Source organism: Podarcis raffonei, chromosome 15 (genome assembly GCF_027172205.1).
Source record: "Podarcis raffonei isolate rPodRaf1 chromosome 15, rPodRaf1.pri, whole genome shotgun sequence".
In the NCBI taxonomy this organism is placed as follows: Eukaryota; Metazoa; Chordata; class Lepidosauria; order Squamata; family Lacertidae; genus Podarcis; species Podarcis raffonei.
This window is the reverse complement of record NC_070616.1, coordinates 502,853-525,140: the sequence shown is the minus strand read 5'-3', so window position 1 is coordinate 525,140 and position 22,288 is coordinate 502,853. Positions and strand designations below refer to the sequence as shown.

The window sequence follows — 22,288 nt, the reverse complement described above, 5'->3', positions numbered from 1 at the left end:
TGGTCCTGCTTATGGGGTTGCCTCTGGGGCCGTGAGAAGAGGATGCTGGAACAGATGAGCCACAGGCCTCATCCAGCAGGCTCTCCTTCGGTTCTTATCCACAGTCCAAAGAGGAGAGTTCCCAACGCAGGAGGCAGCATCATCATCTACCTGACAAAACACACAGGACGTGGGTGTTAAGAGAGACCCTGATTTCGGGCCAAGGGAGGCCAGTGTTGGTGGGCTGTGAAAGGGTCCAAAATTGCACCAGACCATTTGCCAAGGCAGAAAAACCTTAAGCCAGCAACAAAGAGGGGAGAGAGCTCTTGTGCTCAGATTCTGCTTTTGGGCTTCCCGGAAGAAGCATCCGCTTGGCCCCCTTAAAAAGAGGATGGTGGCCTAGATGGGCCACTGGCCAGATCCAGAGTCTTGCACAGCCCAGGCTGAATGAGACACACCTTTCCAGATGTTATGCCAGAGAGCTTGGCCTTTGAGAGCAGAAGGCAGCAGCAGCACTCTGCTCCCAAAAGTGGATGTGTCCGGATGGCCAGCCAGGCTGGGGGAGCCACCCCAGGAGGCAACCTCTTGATGTCTCATCGACTGACTCTGCCGCCGCCGCCACCACCACCACCAGACCCCTCTCCACCAGCTGGCTGGCAGGAAGGCTGTGGGGCTGGCTCCCCCCCCATCTCCCTCCCAGCTGACACCACCTGGAGGCGATCATCATTTGCCTCTTCCCTTATCACTGCTGCTCAGACACTCGCTGAGTTGTTGCCTTCTGAGTCACCCTCAGCCAGACAGTCCTGGCACCGCACCCTCCACCTCCCCCCTTCCCAGCCCCCGGCTGGCCTTCTTGCAGGAAGTGGGCAGCCAGAGAGGAGGCAAGCACCCAGGAGGGCCTGTGGATGCTTCTAAGCCCCCCCTGGGATGCAGAGGGATGGGGCGGGGGGGGGGGGGAGAGGCTGGTATGTCAACCAGACAGGAATGCAAATCTCTGGGGTGGGATGTTGGGGGGGGGGAGGAGGAAGAGTCCCAGCTGGGGGGCATTCCTCCAAAGCCCTAGCTTAATGTGTGCCTGACACATGGCTCCCTCCCACCTCCTCCCAAATGACAGTCTCCTGCCAGACTCAAGCAGCATGCGCACACGTTGGCTGGAGCCAGGAATACCCATTGAATGCAAAAGTCTTGTAGCCCCACTGTCCAAAGAGGGGAGGGAAAGAGGAGTGGAAAGGGATATAGCGCCTGCATTGGGGGGGTGTGTGTGTGTGTGTGTGTGTGCGCGCAAAAGCCTTCACCAAAGATTCGCAGTCCCACTAAGTTCACCTGGCTAAGTTACTCTTAGAGGGAGGAGGGAAGAGAGAGAGAAAGACAGGCTCCTTGGAAGTTCAGCTGAGCCCCTTCTCAATCTATTAAGACTTGAATAGGTCTTCCAACTGGTGGGCCAGGGCCTGATCCGAGGTGGGCCACAACAGGAGCACCACCACCCAGCAAATATATGGGATAAGACCAATAAATGGGTCCCCAAATGCATGTCTGGGTGAGAAGTGGGTCCTGGGTCTGAAAGGTACCTGATCTATCAAGAGCAGAGGGGGTCTACTTAAGAGCTTTCCCGCCCCCCGCCAGCCTGGATCACTGGCCTTAGAATAGAATGATAATATTATTATTATTAATACGTTGCACATCTGACTGGGTTGTCCCAGCCACTCTGGGCAGCTCAGAAACAAAATATTAAAAACACAGAATGGATCCTGGTGGATCCACAGAATCTCCCCTCCTGTAACTTTCTAGTCCTTTGGGGCGTCAGAGGACAAAAGCTCTTCTGTCTGGGCATCAGGAGATTGGGAAAAGGGCCACGGTTTTCTGCGCTGGATTTGCACAAACACCCCCCCCCCAATGTCCTAGGACAGTCACTCTGCAGCTCACACGTGGTCAGGATAACTGCACAGGGCTTTCACGGACTGGGGGGGGGGCAGGTGTGGCCTTTGAGAGCCTCCTTTGCAAATCCCTCTTTCTTGGAGGGAGGGGGAGAGAAGGACAAGGTGAGGCCTGGTGGAAAGTGTGGAGCAAGGGGTGGGGGAGAGAGAACAGAGGGGCTCTCCCCATGGAAGCCATTAGATACTCAACACTTCATTTGTTTCTGCCCCCCCAGCCCCCAGCCCCCAAGCCGGGGAGCACAGCTCTCTCTTTCGGCTCCAGGACGGGAGGCTCTCCTCTGACGTAACCAGGAAGCAGCTGCAGAATTAAGGAATCCCTCCTGACATCATAAAAAGGGTCGGTGGTTTACAGGGGAAAGTATAAAAATTAATGGCATATTCCCAGACGGGGCCTTGGGCCTGCGCGGGACTCGCACAGGAAGCCCGGCTGCGAGAGGGGCTTGCCCTGGCCAGGGTCCTGAACCCCACGTCCAACCCCTGGAGCCCCACACGCTCGTCCCCTTCGGCCTGGAGAGCCAATAGGAACAGGCGGCAGGAGGGAGAGGTGACTCTGAGGACGGCCTCTGGGTTTGGATCCATGGAAGACCAGACCCGTTTCCCCTCTGCGAGGTGACTGAGCAGCGCTACATCCTTGCACACACACACACACCGGGGTCTTCAGCCTCGAGCTCGCGTCCCCCCTGAAAGCGGAAAAGGGCGCTGTAGCGGCTAAAATTAACTCGGCCCTTTTCCCGGAAGCTATCCGTGGAAAGCGGTTCTCCCATTTTTAGAATGTGTTATTCTCAGAAGTTTCCTGAAAAGGCCCTAATGACCAACAGGCGGAGAAGCCATTTCCACAGGCCCGCCATGGGGCAGAGCGGGTGCCGCCTATGGGGTGAGCAGGGAGGGCACGATGGCTTTGCAGTCCCCCACCCTTGCCTCTCCGGAGAGCCTCCCCACCTGGGGGACCCTGCACAGACAGAAACACCCAGGCACCAGGAGCTCTTGTGTCAACCCTCCAAGGCCCAGGGCGCAGCAGTGTAATAAGCGCCTGCTGGGTCAGGCCGATAGTCCACCTGGCGCAGCCTCCTGTTCTCACAGTGGTCAACCAGATACTTCAGTGGGAAGCTTGCAAGCAGGACCTGAGCACTACAACAATTCTCCAGTTGCTGTTCTCCACCATCTGGTATTCAGAGGTAGACTGTCCCTGGGCATGGAGGTTCTGATATCACAACACTTGTCCATAACCAGGCCAAAGAGGGCCCATCTAGTCGAGCATCCTGTTCTCGCAGTGGCCAACCAGGTGCCCTCAAAGGGAAGAAGCCGACATGCGAGAACTGAGCGCACCAGCAACTCTCTCTACCTGTGATTCCCAGCAACTGCCATTCAGAGGCACCTGCCGTCTCCAACAGTAGAGACAGAACAGAGCCATACTGGTGTCTGTGCACACCCGCCGCTATTAACCCCACAAAACTGCTCTGGAGGGAATGCAACCGCTGGGGTCTGGGGTACAGTCTCCCATGGCAACATCCCTCACCAGGGCTAGCAGAAACAGCAGATTCTGCCAAGCTGCAAAGAGCAGAGACCTCTTCTCCCCCAGGGCTGCACAACTCATAGAATTCTGCTGGAGATTTGGGGTCAGTGTTTCAGTGCCGTTTGGGGCCTCCTCCAAGGAGGTGGTATTTGGGGCCCTTGCCGCCTCGCCAGCTCAGAAGAGGAAACACACAGCTCCCGTATTTGAGCAAAGTGCCTCCACGTTTAACTGCAGGATGGCTAGAAGTGGGGTGGGGGCAAGTTCCTGATGCGGAGCACCCGCATTTCCAGGGGGAAAGCGCAGGGGCTTCCTCTGGCAGCCCAACTGCAGAGAAAGCTGCCGGTCTCTGCAGGCTGCTTGGGATCACCTGCAGCCAGAAGGGAGCACCCATTCACCCCGCAGGAGGCTGAGACTCCATCGCTGGGTGGGAGAGGCCAGGCGGATTCCCCCAGCCCTGCGCCAGAGGCTGTCTGGAGCCTGACAGCCGTGTGTGAATGTGCAGGAGGGAGACCCAGTTTTCTTGGAGACTCCTTTGTGTGTGGCTGGTGGGGTGGCAAGGAGGGAGGGGGCAGCTCTGTCATCAAAGCCTGCAGGGCAAGGGCAAGGGCAGCCGCTCCTGTCCATCAGGCCTTCCTTCCTCACCCGCAAGCCCATCTGCCCTACCAGCAAGACTCTTCTGGCGACATGCCCTGCACCCTCCACCTCTCCTGGAATCTGCGCCTATTTTAAACGGCGTTCAGAAGCCAACTTTGGCGATGCAAAGCAGTGCCAAAGACGGACATAAAAATACAGTGGTGCCTCAGGTTACAGACGCTTCAGGCTACAGACGCTTCAGGTTACAGATTCCACTAACCCAGAAATAGTACCTCGAGTTAAGAACTTTGCTTCAGGATGAGAACAGAAATCATGCTCTGTGCGGCGGCAGCGGGAGGCCCCATTAGCTATAGTGGTGCTTCAGGTTAAGAATAGTTTCAGGTTAAGAACGGACCTCCGGAATGAATTAAGTACTTAACCCGAGGTATCACTGTAGTCAAAACTGACAAAAGCCGCTACATCAATGTTCAAAGGAACCCAGGAAGCTGTTCTAAACAGGTCAGCCATGGGTAGCAGCCACCCTGGGCTTCAGAGATGCCACTGGGGACCTTCTGCATGCAAAGCAGGTGCCATCCCAGCCCTCCTGCTTCTGGCTTAAGGGCCGATTTAAACAGGGCTGGATCTCAGAAAGTCCCAGGCTCAGGTCCCAGCAGCATCTCCAGGTGGGGCTGGGAGAGACTCCTGCCAGCCCAACCCCAGCGGGCCACAGCTGCCAGTCAGTGCAAGCAATACTAGGTAGATGACCCAATGGCCTGACTCTGTATACGGCAGCTTCCTATGGGAATTGCTTCTGGGACTTCCTGTGTACACCGCATTGTCTATACCCGACGCAGACTCCGGACTGCCTGGGGTGTGTGTGTAATTTTAACAGCCCCCCTCCCAGCAGAAAGCCCTGCAGAGCAGACTCATCTCAGTGCAGATTTGCTCTGAAAAGCCCCACCCCAAAGTGCTGATTTGCGGCAGAGTCTCTCTTGGGCCGGCCGCAGGGCCAGTAGCCGAAGGGGGACTCCTCTTCCTCTTCCTCTCCCCCCCCCCCGGCTTTCCTTTCTGGGAGAGGAGAAGCTGCAGAGGCACCGGGAAAGGCCCAGCAAGCGGCCTGGGGTTGGCAGCTGCGTCTCCTAGCAGGTTTGGGGGAGCCCGATTCCGAGCCGGGGGCTTGGGTTTCAACTCTGACCAGCCGCTCCGAGGCTCCTCTCTCTTTCTGGAGCTCACGGCCGAATAAAACATTTTTTCATAAATTTAACGCCAGCATGTCTGTGTTTGGAAACTCTTGAAAATCCATGTTGTATGGTTTACTGCGCTGGAAAAGGTGCCAGCAAGAGTTTCAAAGGAAGGGAAGTGTATAACTGTTTCCTTTCAAAATGCTTTTTGTTTTTTTCCAATGGGATCCATTGAGGGAAAAGGGCTGGAACTAACTAAAACATTATTAAAAACTGTTACGAAGAGAGACAGAGAGATGGAAAAAGATAGACCGGGGCGGGGGGGGGGGGGAGAAAACCCCAGTGTGGAATTGAGGAGGACTGCTGGGGGCGGGGGGAGAGCAAGAAAGGAAGGGCAGATGCCACTAGGAGGAAAAAGTAAGTAAAAGCCCCCGGGCAGGGGGCATTTCTCTTGGCCCTGGCACCCATGGCTCAGGATGCCAGCACAGGGCCAAGCAGAAGGCCGGCAGGGAGGCCCCTCTGGCAGGCACTTCTGACCAAAAGTGTTTTTCTTTTCTGCAGGAGGGGAAGGCTCCCCTACTACCCTAACCCCCACCCAGTGCAGGAGATCCAGCCAGCTTTACTAAGTGGGGGCGTGCCTGGCACCCCCCCACACAAGCAGCCCCCAGTTAACTCACAAGCACAATGCCAAGGCTCATCTAGTTCCAACTGAGAACTGCAGAGTTGGCAGGGTCCCCCAAAGGTCATCCAGCCCAGCCCACTGCAATGCAGGGAGCACAGCTCAAGAATCCCCGATGGGCGGCCGTCCGACCTCTGCTTAAAAACTCCCCCCCCCTTGCTCCAGCTTTGAGACTCCCCCCACTCGGAAGAGCATCAGACTGTAGCCAAGGAAACAGGCCGGTCTGGTCTGTGGCAAGAACTTCTTGAAGGAGTCAGAATCCTGCGCCGCGAGAGCCGCCTGGCCAGAATGACGGCTCTCTCTTGCGCAGCTTTTCAGGGATGGGCTTATTCTGAGCTAGAATTCAGGGCTCCAAAGTCCTTTGGGAACACACACACATGGATACACACACACAGCTTGCGCCCGCCTGCTTGTGTGGCATTACTGCTGCATACTGATCAAGGTCTTTGATCCACCCGCTTGGGCATTTGGGGTTTCCGCAGAAACATAGACTTGCAGAGTTGGAAGGGACCTCAAGGACCATCTAGTCCCACCTTGCAATCCCAGCTAAAGCATCCCTGACAGACGGCCACCTGGCCTCTGCTTAGAAGCCACCAAGGAAGAAGAGCCCACCAACTTCTGCCTTTTGCTAAGCCTTTCTTCCCAGCTTCTGCCCTCATCTTCCCCTGAAGGCAGAGGGGATCCACACCGCAGGACTCAGGAGGACACTTGCCTTCCACAAGCCTGACTGGCGGTTGCTACTCATGCAGCCGGGGCTGCGTTTGGGCTGCACAGAACACTGCGTCCCCGAGCAGAGCAGACTTCAAAGGCCAAGTTCCTAGTCCTCATGGGACGGCACTGCAGCATCCTGCTCAGTCCCCCTGTCCTTCCCTCTGATCACAGAGCTTCCTGCGTTTGTTCCTGGGGCTGTGGATGAGTCTCAGCCTCCACCAGCCTGGCGTTTGGGACTGCTCCCTGGGTGACCCCGGGGGCTGATCACTCACTCTCAGCCTCTCCCACCTGGCAGGGCTATTGTGGGGATTAAGTGAGGGCCAGAACCATGTACCTTGAGCCCCACTGAGGAAAAGGTGGGATGTAAATGCAATGGAGGTAGGGTGTTTGTGTGTTTGTGTGTGTGTGTGTGTGTGTGTGTGTGTGTGTGTGTGTATATATATATAAATCAATTCACGTTGGTGGCTAGGAGTTGTAGTGCAAGCACACCTGGAGGGCACCTGGTTGGCAAAGGCCGGTGCAACAGTCCTGGGCACTTGGGTCAGGGCCAGGCACCTTTCCTGGGTCTGTTACAGCTAACAGATATTGACAGACCAATTCTCCACCAGTGTGAAAGAAGAGTCCGGCTGCTGGATGAGGCCCAGAGGCTGGGGGGCCGATGACAGCCTGCGCTTGAAAACATCTCCACTTGGCAGAGCCTTGACCCTTCCCAAGATTAAACCTAAGCTGAGCTGGCTTCTACTGCCCCGTCCTCCTCACTCGCAGCCTTGGGAGCCGCTGCCCGGCTGCGGAAAGAGGGGGTCCTGGCACGGCCTCCGCACCACGTTTTCCCAGCCTCCGGGTCTTGGGGGTGCCTCATCCGTGGGCTGCCGAGCACATGTGGAGGGATGAGGGGAAAAATAAACAGGCAGACAAAAGAATGAGGACACTCTGCCAATTCCAATCGAGCGGCGTTGCGTTCAAATGCTTATCAAGCTGAGAAAGAGCAGAGTTCTTGGAAAAACGGGGCTGCCTTTCTTCTGGTGCCAGCGTCAGCCACCTCTCAAGGATGGGTACAGGCCAGGCACAGCGGCCGGTGGGCCCACCCTCCCCAAACAGCCCCTCCAGGGGGGCTGGTAAGCATGCATTTTTTTAAAAAAAGTTAACTAAAGGGGTGGGGGACACACACATTTTTTATTGTTTCGAATCTCGGATCCTGCTGCTGCAGGAGAGCCAAGCAGCCCGCCATCAGTTTGTACAATAAAAAGATTTTCTTCCCCATTTTTATTTTTTTTTGCTAGCCCCCCTAATTAACGGGAGGGGTGTCTGCCCTGCACCAGATGTCAGCCCAGGGTGCTTGGGGATGTTTGCCATGGGCCTGTGGCTGCCTCTTGCCGCTCTAGCCCATAGCCCAGTGTATATTGGGGGTGGGGAGAGTATCCTGTGTGACCCTTCCTGAGCGCCAGTGTTTCTCCACGCCCCCCCTGAGCCACACAAGAGACACATGAAAGCATCCCGGGGGCCACATGCACATGTAATGGGTTTCAAAAAGAAAAGGGGAAGAAAATGTGCCTTTTCTGGACGGAGTTGCATGAGCTTCTGAGAAATCTTCCCCCCCAAAGGGGCAAAAGACCTCAAGCTCCATTGCTAAGCTGGCAGGGGAATGGACTCCCTTGGCAGCCCTGTATAGGGAAGTTTTCAATGTCTGGTGTTTTATTGTGTTTTTAATATTTTGTGGGGAGCAGCTCAGAGTGGTGGGGGCAACCCCGTGGGATGGGCGGCTAATACTAATACAAATATGAAGACTAATTCCTTGGAGGCTTTTAAGCAGAGCGAGCCTGGCCATCTGCCAGGGAATATTCAGTTGCGGTTTCTGCATTGCAGGGGGTTGGACTAGATGACCCCTGGGATCCCTCCAAGGCTACAATTCTATGGCAGCCTAGGGTGGTGCAGCGGAAGATCCTGTCTGACCATCCAGAGGGAGGGAAGGAGTCTGGGCACTGCAGACAAGGGCCCTCAGCTTCTTGCAACTGTTTAGGGGGCTGGAGGCAGGGGAAGTGGCTGCCCCCCACGCCCCTCTGCTCTTGGAAAGGGAAAGAAGGGGGCCAGCCCACGCTCGCTGCCCTCCTTCACACGCATCCTGAACGCAGGGCCCAGGGCACCCAAGGCGGCCTTCTTCTTGACCAGGATTACTTCAATTTGCAAGCTAACCGTCTCCAGCTGCGAGAGGGGCAGGAAATTTAACAGTAGTGCAAAGGCAGCCCTCTAAGCGCTGGTGTGAAGGCTGCCGAAGCCACACACAGGCGCGCGCGCGCGCACACACACACACACACAAAAGGAGGGTGTGCTATAAAAAGAACAGGCACAGCCATTGCAGCCCCTGTTAATTCAAGCCCTGAAGACGCAGAGCTTCGCAGAGCTGTCTCTTTCTTCCCTCAAACCACCCACCCCAAAATATTCTGGCTTCTTCAGTGCCTTTGGGTGGGTGTCTTTTCTGTGATGGTCAGAGGGAAGAGCAAAAAACAAAACAAAAACAAAGCACGCCCCCCCCCCAGTTGATAAAAGGAAACGAGGGAGACGCGGACAATTGAAAACTACCTAAAAGCTCGGGGAGAGGTTTATTTTATTAGTTCTTAATAAATATCTTGCAGATTTCCTGCAGGAAACACACCAGATCACATGTAGAATAGTTTGATACTGATGTCAACGGCATCGACATATGAAATCTATTAGGGGCGAAGCCACAGCAGGGCGATCAGCGAGCAGAAAAGCTTCGCGGCACCAAGGCGAAAAGGGAGGGGGGGGAGGGACTCTCACGGCCCTTCCAAATTCTTCGAGAGGTAAAAAAGTCAGCCAAGACACAGAGAGAGAGAGAGAGAAAGAGAGAGAGAAAAATCCCACATCCTGCTTTGGGCTGCCAGCAATCTGAAGTGCCCAGAGATTAATTCTATGTCTGGCCTGGAAATGTGACTTTAAAGCATCAGTTGGGGGGTGGGGGGGAAGGTTGGGGGGAGGCCAGGCTAACTGGGGCTGGCATGGTGCCACCGGCTCCCCCCACCCCATTCTGAGCCCCAGCCCCCCCCAGCCCCAGCCATGTTTCAATGTAGACAGCAGTAAACCCCAACAGACAGCAGATCTGGCTCCCTCCCTCTCTCTTGCGCTGCGCCAGCGACTCGGAGCAACAGCAGCTGCGCTGCGTCTCCCTCGGCAGGCGCAGATGGGCCGGAGTGCAGGGCTTCCGCTCGCTGGCTGCTGCTGGCTTTTAAGAGGCAGGCGGGCAGGCAGGCTCAGCGGCCTGGGACGCAGCTCCCTCCCCGTCCCACGTCCCCACCGGAGAGCTCCCCTCGCGCTGCCCAGAGGATGCTCCGCTCAGGCCTGCATTGCTCAGGCAGGAAAATGGAGAGAGGAAAAGTTCAGGGGAGGGAGGCTGGATGCTGCAAAGAAAGGATGCTGCACAAGAGGGCCTGATCCGGGGGAACTCTTTTCTTACAGAACCTCCAGGCCCAGAGGCAGTCTATCTAGACCCCCAGGTTCTAAGGAGCACTGTGAGGCTAGGGCCAGATGGGCCCCCTTGGGCCTGATCCAGATGCTGCAGGGCTCTTGGGGGTAGTGGTCCTGGGCTCTAATTCTGGTCCAGTTCTGAAGCTTGCTGAGTGAGGGATCAGGCAATATGACACACACACACACACACAAACACACACACACACACACACACACACACACACACACACACACAGAGGCAGCATGGGATGGTGGTCAGAGAAACTCCCTCACAACAACCCTATGAGGTAGATCAGACAGAGGAAGAGCAGCCTTCTCCCAGGCCCTCCTCTGACACGCTAACCCAGCGGTTCTCAACCTGTGGGTCCCCAGATGTTGTTGGACTACAACTCCCATCATCCCTGAGCTCTGGCCTTGCTAGCTAGGGGTGATGGGAGTTGTAGTTCAACAACATCTCTGGACCCACAGGTGGAGAAAGGCTGCTCTAACCAGACAGGGCTTGCAAGGCAATCTGCCTCAGCTTTTCAAAGGGGCCACCACAGTTCAGACTCTTCTCTGCCTAGAACAGCATTGCAGGCTCTGACTGGCAGCAGCCCACCAGGGTCCTCAGGCAGAAAAGACCCCTTTCCCTACCGCCAGCTGCCAAGTCCCTTTTTGGCCGGAAACGGTAGGAATCAAACTCAGGAGCTTCCACGTGAAAGGAAGCTGCTCTGCCAGCCCCTCATAAGAATGCAGCTGGATCAGGCCAGAGGGGACCCAGCGCCTAGTCCAGCTTCCTGCCCCATGCGGAAGCCCACAAGCAAGAGCGGAGCACCACAGCAGGATTTGCCCCCCACTCTTGCTCTGCTCAGCAAGATGTGAGATGATGGCAAAGGGTGGCCCAGGAGGATTCTGGGAAACAGGCCCCGACAGACAAGGCAGGATTTAAGGGAGTCAGCCTGGCTGCTTTGCGGACCCCAAAGGGGCTGCTGCCCACAACCAGCTGGCAAGCGGACTCAGGGGACACCCCCTTCGCACAGTCACAGACAAATGTAGGAAACGGCCTTCCTACTGAGCCAGGCCGCCAGCTCATTTAGCTTGCAAGCGTTGGCACTGACTCTCCTGTATTTCTCAGCTCTACCTGGAGAGGCAGAGGACTGAACCACTCCCCCCCCCAATTATCTTTTTTAAGCCATCTAAACTGGTGCCCATCACGAGCTTTCGTGGGAGTCAATTCCATAGCTTAACTACCCAAGCACTGCAAGAGGGACGGGTCTTCCAGAGGGGTGGTTGGTCCAGCCCGCCCCAGTCTGAACAACTGACGGCCTTGTGGGCACCTTAAAAGACGGTGGCACGAGCCTCTGTGGGAACAGCGGGTGCGAGAGAGGAAGCTCCGCAAATAGAGCCTTTCCTTCCATCATGGAAACAAGCAAGGAAACCTTCGTTGATTAGGGTTTTTTTTGTTTTTAAATGCATCCTACCTTTAAAAAAAATGGTTTCAAGGTATCTCAGACCTTGAAAAATGAAATGCAACCTAGAAAGCAAAAAATAAGTAAAAATGCAGCAGGCTTTGCCACCCTGGTGAGCTGCCCATTCAGATATACTGCATGGAGACTTTCCTGCTCTGGCCGCCCAGAACTTAACTGATGAATCAGCCTTTGTCAGCCTGGTGCTCTCTGTCTGCCCTGGGCTGGTCAGAGGTCATTTGGAGGGCACAAGGACTGAAACTTCTTCAGCACCCACTTCTGCATGCAGAAGGTCCCAGTTTCAGCCACCAGCATCATCAGTTAAAAATGGATCTTGAGCACATAGGAAGCCGCCTGATGCAGAGTCCATCTAGCTCAGGGTGATCTTCACTGACTGGAAGCAATAGCTCTCCAGGGTTTTAGGCAGGAGTCTTTTCTTCAACCCTATGCAGAGAAGTTGCCAGGGATGGAACCTAGGACCTTCTGCATGCAAAGCATGTGCACTACCGCTGAGCTACGGAAGTTAGGGAGCTGCCGTATACTGAGATTGTTGGCTCCCTTTAGCTCAGTACTGTCTTCACTGGCTGGCAGCAATGGCTCTCCAAGGTTTTAGGCAGGGGACCTTTCCCAGCCCTGCCTGGAGATGCTGATGGGGACAGAACAGGGGACCTTCTGCATGCAAGGCAGGTGCTCTGCCACGGAGCTTCCCCGGTGATGGAAGGGTTCTCCTCCCCAGCCTGAGACCCTGGAGACCAGCTGCCAGTTGGAGCAGAGAACAGGGGGCTGGATGGACAAATAGCCCAATAAGGCAGCTGCCTCGTCTGCTGGCTGCAAGCAGGCGGCCCCAATCCCCGGCTACCTGCAAACACTCGGCATCCTCCCTGCTCCCACCCCAGCCCCACTTTGTCACTGCAGCTTTTCTGCCCCCCCCCCGGCTCACCTGGGGTGTGGGTGAAGAGGTGCAGCGTGGAGACTGGGGTTTGAGAGCAGGGTTGGGGGCCACTTCCCCATGTGGCTCTTTCTGCTCCCAGGAGCCTGAGGTTACGCTCAAATACTCCGGAGGGGCTAATTTTAAAAGGCCACTAAACCAAGGCTGCAGCAGATGAGCCGGCGTTATTTTTATAGGCGGCTGAGAAAACTGGACTCGGCTTGGGGCTTTCTGGTCCTGGTAGATGCCGTGTGGTTTGCACATCGAGGAGGCACTGGTAAAAAGACGTTGCGGACAGGCCTCGGAGGAACTCTGGGGAACCACAAGGGCCCTTCTGAAAGGGTCCAGGAGTCAGGCCTCGGTTTGGTGGGCGGGCTGTTGATTCGATTTATTTCATAAAATTAATGCACAGCTTAACTTTTTTTAAAAAAGAAATCTCTCAAAACAATTTGCAAAAAGAAATGTTATCAGTAAAAATAGTTAAAGCCAACTATTTAGTTCCAAACCTAGACAGCACCTTAAAAAGCAGAGACTTCACCTTGCCAACAAAGGCCTGTATAGTTAAAGCTCTGGTTTTCCCAGTAGTGATGTATGGAAGTGAGAGCTGGACCATAAAGAAGGCTGATCGCCAAAGAATGGATGCTTTTGAATTCTGGTGCTGGAGGAGACTCTTGAGAGTCCCATGGACTGCAAGAAGATCCAACCTCTCCATTCTGAAGGAAATCAGCCCTGAGTGCTCACTGGAAGGACAGATCCTGAAGCTGAGGCTCCAAGACTTTGGCCACCTCATGAGAAGAGAAGATTCCCTGGAAAAGACCCTGATGTTGGGAAAGATGGAGGGCCCAAGGAGAAGGGGACGATGGAGGACGAGATGGTGAGGCTACTGACATGAGTTTGACCAAACTGCGGGAGGCAGTGGAAGACAGGAGTGCCTGGCATGCTCTGGTCCAGGGGGTCACGAAGAGTCGGACACGACTAAATGACAACATTTAGTTCCAAGAATAAAACCAGCAATGAACTGAGAAGAGATTAAAATGTAAATCAACGTTCTACATGCCTGATATTACAGGGAGGTGCCCACACGGGGGCAGCTGACCTGTGGAACTCACTGCCACAGGAAACAAGGATGGCCACCAACCAGGATGGCTTTGAAAGACAACTCATGGAGGGCTCCTAGCCATGATGGATGCTCTCTCTACCTCCGCAGTCGGAGGCAGCAACGATCCCAAACGCCAGTTGCTGCAAACCACAAGAGGGGTGTGTTGCTGTGGAGCACAGGCCTTCCACAGGGACACCTGGCTGGCCCGTGAGAACAGGTTGCTGGGCTAGACAGACCCACCATGGCCTGATCCAGTGGCTGCTCTTCAGAGGCTCCCTCTCCACGTAATACAGAGGGAGGGAGGGTCACCTGCTAAGCCCAATCGCCAGAAGGCCAGTGCAAGGCCTGTCATTTGTGCAACAGGGCTTCCCAACCCTGACCTCCCAAAATTGGCTCAGGGGAGAAGCTTCAGAGGAGTGTATGGGGGGGGAAGGGGGGGTTGTTCTGCCCAACAGGCCAAAAAGCTCGTGTGGACAGAGCAACTGGACCAGCACTATGCTGAACTCCACCCTGGGAGTCGCTTAAGAGCAGCCAGATGGAGACACAGCCTGAAGTTGGCTGGTTGGTGGGGGGGGGGGGGACAACTCTTGCCCTGCTCAGCTGGGAAGGGCACAAAAAGGCCAGAAGACAAACTGCCTGGATATGTGTGTAAGACGTGCCGGGGGGGTGGGGGGTTTGCGGCGAAGGGAAGTGATCCCGGCGGTGGCCCTATGAACATCCCTCCAGTGATTTATAGGAAGTATAATCCAATAATATAGTAAAACAGAACAGTGTGTTTGAGATGGGTTTGATTCCAGGAATTATAAAACAAATTATTAAAAAGGGGAAAGAGAGAGAGAGAGAAAGGGGGTGGGCTTTGGGGGTGGGAGAAAAGCCCCACCGAGACCAGATTGGAGTAAATTGGGCACAGATGGGTGGGGGAGGGGGCTCGCAGGATTCCCCCTGCCGGAGATGCCCTGCCACAAGGCACGGCTTCAATTAACTCGCTTCCAAACTCCGTTCCAGCCACCCCTCTCTCCCTGTGCCCAAATTACAGAGCCGCCCCCTAAAAAACACACCACCCACCACATTCTCCATGCGCCTGTGGTCAGGATAAAGGCACCCCCCCACTTCCCTGCCAGGCGGGTGTGCAGCTGGCTACCAAAGCACCCAAGGAGGACACCTGGGGCAAGGTGTTGCGCTGGCCTCCTCCTGGTCCTCCTGGGGGCAAAGGGAGCCCATCAGCGCCTCCTTCTGGAGAGAGACGGCATGCAAGGGACAGAGATCGCAGCTTCTGAGGTGGTGGGGGTGGTGGGGGCGGTGGGGGCACTGTTCTGGACTGCCAAGGAACTACCAAAAGGGGGCTGGCTAGGCATCACCTTTCCCTACAGCACTTCCGAGGCGGAGTGGGGTGGGGGACAGGATGGGACCGTCAGTCAGCAAGATGCTAATGGAGGAGCAAGGAAGGAAGACCAAGGCTCAAAGGAAAGAAAAAGGTTGCACAAGCAATACTTTCTGGGTGCCACAGAGGACGGCACAGCAGGAGAGCCACAAATCTGACCTGCTGGCCCCATCTCTGCTGGCGCTGCAGCAGGAGGGCTACAGGGGGAGAATTTAGGGGAGGCCCAGGCAGGGCTCTTTCGATGTGTCAGGGGCCCTTCCTTGGGGCCCTTCCTTGGACCAAACCCACTGGCTGCTTCTGCTCACCAGGAAGGACAAAGACAGCCTGCCTAGAGGTACTACATTGGGAATGGCAGGTGGGGAGTGCCCTGCTGCTAGCTTCTTCCCCTAGGGGGCACCTGGTTGGCCACTGAAAGAATAGGATGCTGAAACAAGGTGGGCCCCCTTTGGTGGGGGGGGGAAGCAGGGCAAATTGCGATAGCAGAACCTCCATGCCCAGGGACAGTCTACCTCTGAATACTGGGTGATGGGCAACAACAACTAGAGAGCTGTTGTAGCGATCAGGTCCTGCTTGCAGGCTTCTTCACATTGGCTGGCCATTGCGAAAACAGGCTGACAAAAAAGCTGGCCTGATCCAGCTGGCACAGGGCTCTCCTTAGGCTCTTATAAGCGCCTCTCCACACAGGAAGCAAATGGTCCCATGGGAACCCTGAGCTGGATGCTAACCAGCAAGAGTTGCTCTCAAGATCTCAGTTCTGCCCGCTGGGGTTTTCTCAACCTGTGACTTCCAAAGGGCCTCCTGGGCACCAGAGTTGTGTCCTGCCCCCAAACCCAGCGCCTGAGGACCGAGGCCTGGGGCTCATTCCTGACTCCTTCCCCCACCTGTCCCCCTCCAGTACCTTTGGGCTGGGAGTTGTAGACAGCAAACATGTTGATGGCCATGAGTTGCAGCAGGCGGGTGCTTCCGATGGGCGAGGGGCTGTGCCCCAGCAGCACCCGGAACTCGCTCAGGACCTCAGCAGCCACAGCAGGGAAGGTCTCCATCCTGAAGAAACCAAGGAAGGAGGGGAGGCATTGTTTGCGTTGCTCATTATTTGCATTGCATTATTAACAACGCCGTTTGCATCGCATTGTTATTTCTATTACAGTCACACCTCATGTTACGTTTGCTTCATGTTACGTTCTTTCAGTTTATGTCCCGTGGTGACACGGAAATACCGGAAAGGGTTACTTCCAGGTTTCGCCACTCGCGCATGTGCAAAAGTGCTAAATCGTGCTTCGTGCGTAAGCGCCAGACTGCGCTGCACACCTGTGCAGATACGAAACTTCAGGTTGCGCTCTTTTCATGTTGCGAACAGGCCTCCGGAACGGATCCCATTCCAACCAGAGGTACCACTGTATTATTATTATTATTATTATTATTATTATTATTATTATTATTATTATTATTCACTTATCTCCCAGTACAATTGCAAATAGACAGTAATTATCGTAACGACAACCTGGGAGCAGAGGAGCGCAAGCAAGATGATAAAAAGGGGCAGGGAACCAAGTCTTGTGAGGAACATTTTAGGGAGCTGGGGATGTTTAGCCTGGAGAAGAGGAGATTCAGAGGAGAAACAAACTTGTTTCCTCCTGCTCTGGAGGGGGGGTCTCGAACCCATGGCTTCAAGTTACAAGAAAGGAGATTCCGACTCAACATCAGGAATAACTTTCTGACTGTAAGAGCCAGACGACAGAGGGATGGAGTCCCTCAGATGGTGGTGGCCTTTCCTTCCTTGGAGGTTTTTAAGCAGAGGTGGGGGGGGGGCTTGTCAGGGATGCTTTAGCCACGATTTGTGCATTGCAAGGAGCTGGACTAGATGAACCTCAGGAGTCCCTTCCACCTCTACAATTCTATGGGGATGAAAGATAACGGCAGAATCTGCTAGAAAGCCAGCTGTTGTGGAGACGTGGAGAGGTGTCGAATTAAGACTAGAGAGACCAAGGTTCCGGTCCCCACTCAGCCACGCAACTCCCTGGGCGGCCTTGGGCCAGTCACTGCCTCTCAGCCTAGCCTACCTTGCAGGGCTGTTGATAAAATGGGGAGAAGAACCATGTACGCCACCTTGAGCTCCTTGGCGGCAGGGTGGAATATAAATGTAATAAATAATAATAATGGGGTGCGGGGCAAGCAGGGGAGGTTGTGTGGGACTGAGAAAAGCTGCTATTTCTCAGCAACACTGGCCTACTTTATGGGGCTGCCGTCGAGATCTGCCGAGCACAAGGAGACAAAGTACTTTGGTGAAGAGAAATTACCACTTTGACCCTACACGTGGTTACCACTGGAAAGTGTGTGTGTGTGTCTCAGTGAGTGAAATCGCTTCCGTTGTTTTGTCACAGGAAACATGAGCACCTGCACTCTCATTCACAGCAGAGGGAGCTCTGCAGGTCGCCCAGTTACAAAGCCAACTCAAACTCGGCCCTTGTGGGAGCTGACGTGAACCCGCGGCCCTGCGGCCGTTGTTTGGACTCCAACTCCCAGCACACCCAGCAGCCAGCATGGCCAGCGGTCAGGGATGGTGGAAGTCCGAGAGGGCACAGACTGGAGCTGACTTCTTGGGCATCCCTTTGGGAGGCTCCTTCTTCCTCGCACCCAGGGAGGCTTCCCAAGAGGGGCAACGCCAGCTCCTCTGCCGTCCCCCAAGAAGCAATGGCCACCTGAGGGGAAACCTGTCCAGGGACAGCAGAATGAATGCTTGGCATGGGGGAGGTTCAATCCCAGGCTTGCTACCCAGAATTCGGTAGCGAGTGAAAATGGGGGAGAAAGACGCTTATCTGCCAGAGATCCTGGGAGGCTCAGCCGGTCAGAGTGGAACATGCTGGGCTAGATGGACAAGACAAAGCACACAGCAGAAGAGCCTGGTGGATCAGGGCCCTTCTGGTCCAGCGTCCTCTTCTCACAGAGGCCAACTAGGTGTTCCCCTGGGAAACCTGCAAGCAGGATTCAAGCACAAGGGCAGCAGCCTCCCCTCCTGCGGATCCCAGCAACAGAGACTCAGAAGCACCCCCATCTCCAGCTGTGGAGGCAGAGCAAAGCCCTCGATAGCCGCCTCCTCCTCCTCCATGAATTTGCCTAAGCCCTTTAAAAAGCCGCCCAAGCTGTTGGCCATCATGGCCTCATGTGGGAGGGAGTTCCACAGTTTAACTCTGCGCTGCACTAAGAGGGACTTCCTTTCCTCTGCTTGGCATTTCTCTGACAATCTGCCTCAGTTTGTCAGGAGCCAATCCCTGGAGGACACGATTTAGATCGGGGGGGCATCAGACCTCAATGCTAAACAGAACCTCCACAGGCAGAGGCAGTCTAGCCCTGAGCTCCGGGCGGCAGTGGGAAAATGGCACAAATGGACTTGGCTGGGGACGAATTTGTTCTGATAAAGGAGGGCAGCTGCTGTGCTGGACGAGGAGGGCCAGAGCTGCGTCACTGCTGCGGTGGCGCTCCCAGCCCCAGCCCCGGCCGGAGTGCTGACCCTCTCCCTTGCCCCCACCTGCCCCGCCCTCCAGAGCCGGCCTGGGAGGGGGAGGAGGAGGAGGAGGCGGCTTCACACCCTGTGCCCTCCGCTCCAAACACAAGCCCAGTTGCTAACAATATTGGAATTCCAAAAGGCCTCGTAATGTAGGAAAAATAAAACAAACATCCTGCAGCCTTACCCAATCCTGGTAAACAGCTTCCCATGGGCATGGAGAAAACTCAGGACGAACCTTTTGTTCAGCTGCATGGGAAAGAGGGGGGGAAAGCAGAGAGAGAGAGAAAAGATGATGTTGAAGAAGATGAGAAAACAATTCGAACGCTCCCTTTTCCTGTGAACGAGCCCAGAGTCCCGGGTGACAGGATAACCTGGCCTGGGATGTGCAGAGGGGGCGGGGGGGCGGCAGATGGGAACCAAATGTCTGTGCCCCGGCCCTCCAAGCGCGAGGGCAAGTGCCAGACAGCTGCATTTTTGAGGGGGGAGACGTGCTAGGCCCACGGCACCCTCTGCTGGCGGACAAGGTTCTCTGCAAGCGACGGGAGCATGTGTGCAAGGAATCCCAGGGGTGCCCACCTACCGCCACTTTCCAGAGGGGAATGCGAGGGCCACACGCAAGGACCTAAGAAGAGCCTTGAAGCTGGGTCAGGCCAGTCCAGCAACCTGTCTCAGTGGCCAAAGCGGGACCTGAGCCCAACAGCAGCAAGGCTCCAGGTGTCCCCATCCTCTGGTTTTCCGAGGCAGACTGTCCCTGGGCGTGGATGGAGGTTCTGCTTTCACAATAGAGCGTCCTAAGAGCCTGGCTGGAGCAGGCCAAAGGGAGCCCATCCAGGCCAGCGTTCCCAGTGGCCTTCCAGGTGCCCCAAAGGGAAGCCCGAGAGCGGGGCCTGGCCAACGACCACTCTCCCCCTCCTGTTATTCACACCATCTCCCTAAAGCGTTATTAAACCACTTGAAGAGTCACGGCTCCCCCCAAAGCATCCTGGGAACTACAGTTTGCTGGAGGGCATCCTAGAGGGTTGGCCTGAGGCGAAGGTCATTCTTAGGCTGAATGGGAGGTGCAATCACAGAATTGTAGAGTTGGAAGGGACCCGAGGCACATCTAGCCCAGGCCCTGGCAATGCAGGAATCTTTTGCCCAACGTGGGGCTCAAACCCACAACCCTGAGATTTAAGAGTCTCACGCTCTACCAACTGAACTAAACAGAGCAATGTATTAAAACCAAGACATTCACTGGAACGACAACAAACTGCAGACGGAGGAAAGGCTGCCAGACAGAGAGAATCAAGGTGGTTTTTCCTCTGTTTTTGACATATTCTACCACCACCAGCCCCCCTTTGCTTTGCCAACTCTCCTGCACTGACCCAACTGTGGCACCAATCCATTTCCAAGACAGTAACTGGCCCAGGAATCCCATGGCCTGCCCCTCCTCGATTGTGCAAGCAGGCTGCCATGCAATGCCTGAAGCATGGCGGCAGGGGGTCGGACCCAACCAATTCCTCCAGTAGGGAGGGACACACACAGAGCATGCAAGTCCTGTCAATGCGGGGAAGACCCGAGTTCAAATCCCTCATCTGGCCACAAAACTCCTTGAGTGACCTCAAGCCATCCACCAGCTTTCTCCTTTGGCCAGGGCTACCTTACAGGGGTGGTTGCAAGGAGAAACGTGGGGGACAGGTGTCCATTGCCCCGAGTGCTTTGGGGGAAAGGAAGGGGATGTAAATTTAATATAGGTGAGGCCTCAGGTAGTTGGGGTGCAACCTGGGAAGAATGGAAGAGAAGCAGTGCAGAGCAGTGGTCAGAGCAGGTGGGTTCAGGACTACTGCATTGGTAAGCTTTTAATGTTTGATGCTTTATTATGTTTTTTTTATGTGTTGGAAGCTTCCCAGAGTGGCTGGGGTAATCCAGCCAGGTGGGTGAGGTGGTACTATTATTATTATTATTATTATTATTATTATTATTATTATTATTAACAACTCCTCATCACTCCTGGATGCTGGCCGTTCTGGCTGAGTTGCAGTCCTAAACACCTGGAGGGCACCAGGTTGGCTACCCCCTGGGTTAGAGTGCTCAGCTAGGATCTGGGAGGGGCCAGGGCGCTCAGCCCTCCTGAAGTTCCCTGGGTGAGTCACTGCCTCTCTCTCAGCCCAGGCTGCCTCACAGGGTTGTTGGGAGGATAACATGAGAACTTGTGGACATCCAGCAAAGCGGAATGTTGGAAGATTCAGGACAGATGGAAGGAAGTCCTCTCTGCTGCAGGACGCAGCGGCGACGGCCACCGACATGGATGCTTTTAAGAGAGGATTGGACAGATTCACGCAAGAGAGGGCTATCGATGGCAACCAGCCATGAGGCTTCCGGACAGCAGTTGCTGAAAACTGCAGGAGGGGAGAGGGCTCCTGGGGTGGGGTCGTGCTTGGGGGCTCCCCCTGCGAGAAGAGGAGGCTGGGGTCTGTGGGCCACTGACCTAATCCCACAGCCAGGCTCTTCTGATATTCCCAGGCTAGTGGGGGAGAATCGCACACACCACCCTGAGCTGCTTGGAGGAAAAGCAGAATATAAATGTTGTGATGATGGTGGTGGTGGTGCTCTGGGGTGGGAAGAGAAGGGCAAGGAAAGCCCCTATCCAGCTCCCTCTGAGCGTGCCTGCCTGCCTGCCTGCCTGCCTCCTGCCTCCCGCGTGACCCCGATGAGCTCAGCCCTGGGAAGAGGCTGGTGGGAAGGTTCAAGGGCAGGCCAGCGGCTGCTCTCCAAATGACTCTCTGCGTGGTTGTGCTCTTGGCGTGACTCACCTGCCGGCAGAGCCCCCCCCTGGGAACCTCCAGCTTCTCACAGCCAGAGGGAAACGGAGCCCCCGGGAGAGGAAGTGGCACCACCTGCTGGTTGCGGCGGCTGCGCGAGGCGAGGGGGAGGAGGGGGGGCACACATGCACTTCCCCAAAGCGGCGGAGGGGTGAGAAATGCGCCCCCTGTGCCCCCCTCCACAAAACACAAAGAGCAAAGAAGACAGCCCAGTGGCTGGCCTTTCTCATTGCCTCAACAACCCATTTATGCAGAGGGGGTTCCCCCATCTCCTGCTACCCCGTACAGAACACACCAAAGCAGACTAGTCCTCAGTGAGGAAGAGGTCACGGGCGGCACTTGTTGTTTGGGCAGCTCGGCTGAGCCCAGGCCTGGATATTCGTGTGGCTTTTTGTTTACATTGCGATCCGCTTTGCAACTGTTAATGCATTATCTTGGAATCTTGTTTTATTTCAAATCTGTGCGTTCTCATGAGCTGCTTGTGCGTGGCTCCGTCATGGGAAAGCAGCGTACAAAGAAAGACACAACGATAAGGCTGAAGATCGTTCACCCGCTCACACATTTCGATCTGAAACACTTGGGTGCCGCCCCGCAGCAAAACTTCCCAGGGAAAGCTGATTAGGGGAGGTTTGTACAATCTTGAGTGTGACTGATGGTGACGAGAGCGCCACGAGCTCCTTTTCTAAGTAACTCTGATTCTGGGGGTGGGGAAGCGCCCAAAGCAGGCAATATGAATAAAAGCAATGCCATATCTATAGGAAGGACATAAGGAGACAAGGTCAGCCATCACATTACGAATTTACCAAATGGTGAAGTCGCTCCTGAATGTGGTATCTAAAACTCTTGCTAATAATAAGAATAATTTTATTAACTATATAGCCTGTCCATCTGACTGGGTTGCCCCAGCCATTCTGGGTGGCTTCCAACAAAATACAAAAACACAGTAAAACTTCAAACATTAAAAACTCCCAATAGCTAAATGGTTATCAGACTTCGAAAGGCTGCTTTCACAAGATTAGGTTCATCAGTTTTGTTGAAATAATAATAATTAAACTAGCTAGCTGTAATTGGATTTCAAA

At 55.0% G+C, this 22,288-nt stretch overlaps 1 protein-coding gene across 4 annotated transcripts in view; it reads right to left on the bottom strand.

Moving 5' to 3' along the window:
- Positions 1-22,288, bottom strand: part of SMG6 (SMG6 nonsense mediated mRNA decay factor) — a 92,683-nt gene that overhangs the window by 47,222 nt on the left and 23,173 nt on the right. For all 4 annotated transcript variants that reach the window (XM_053366348.1, XM_053366345.1, XM_053366346.1 and 1 more), the window contains exons 9-10: positions 18,593-18,654; positions 15,802-15,947 (exon numbers count right to left, since the gene is read on the bottom strand). In XM_053366348.1, the coding sequence (XP_053222323.1) occupies positions 15,802-15,947; positions 18,593-18,654 (208 nt within the window). The remainder of the gene's footprint in view (positions 1-15,801; positions 15,948-18,592; positions 18,655-22,288) is intronic.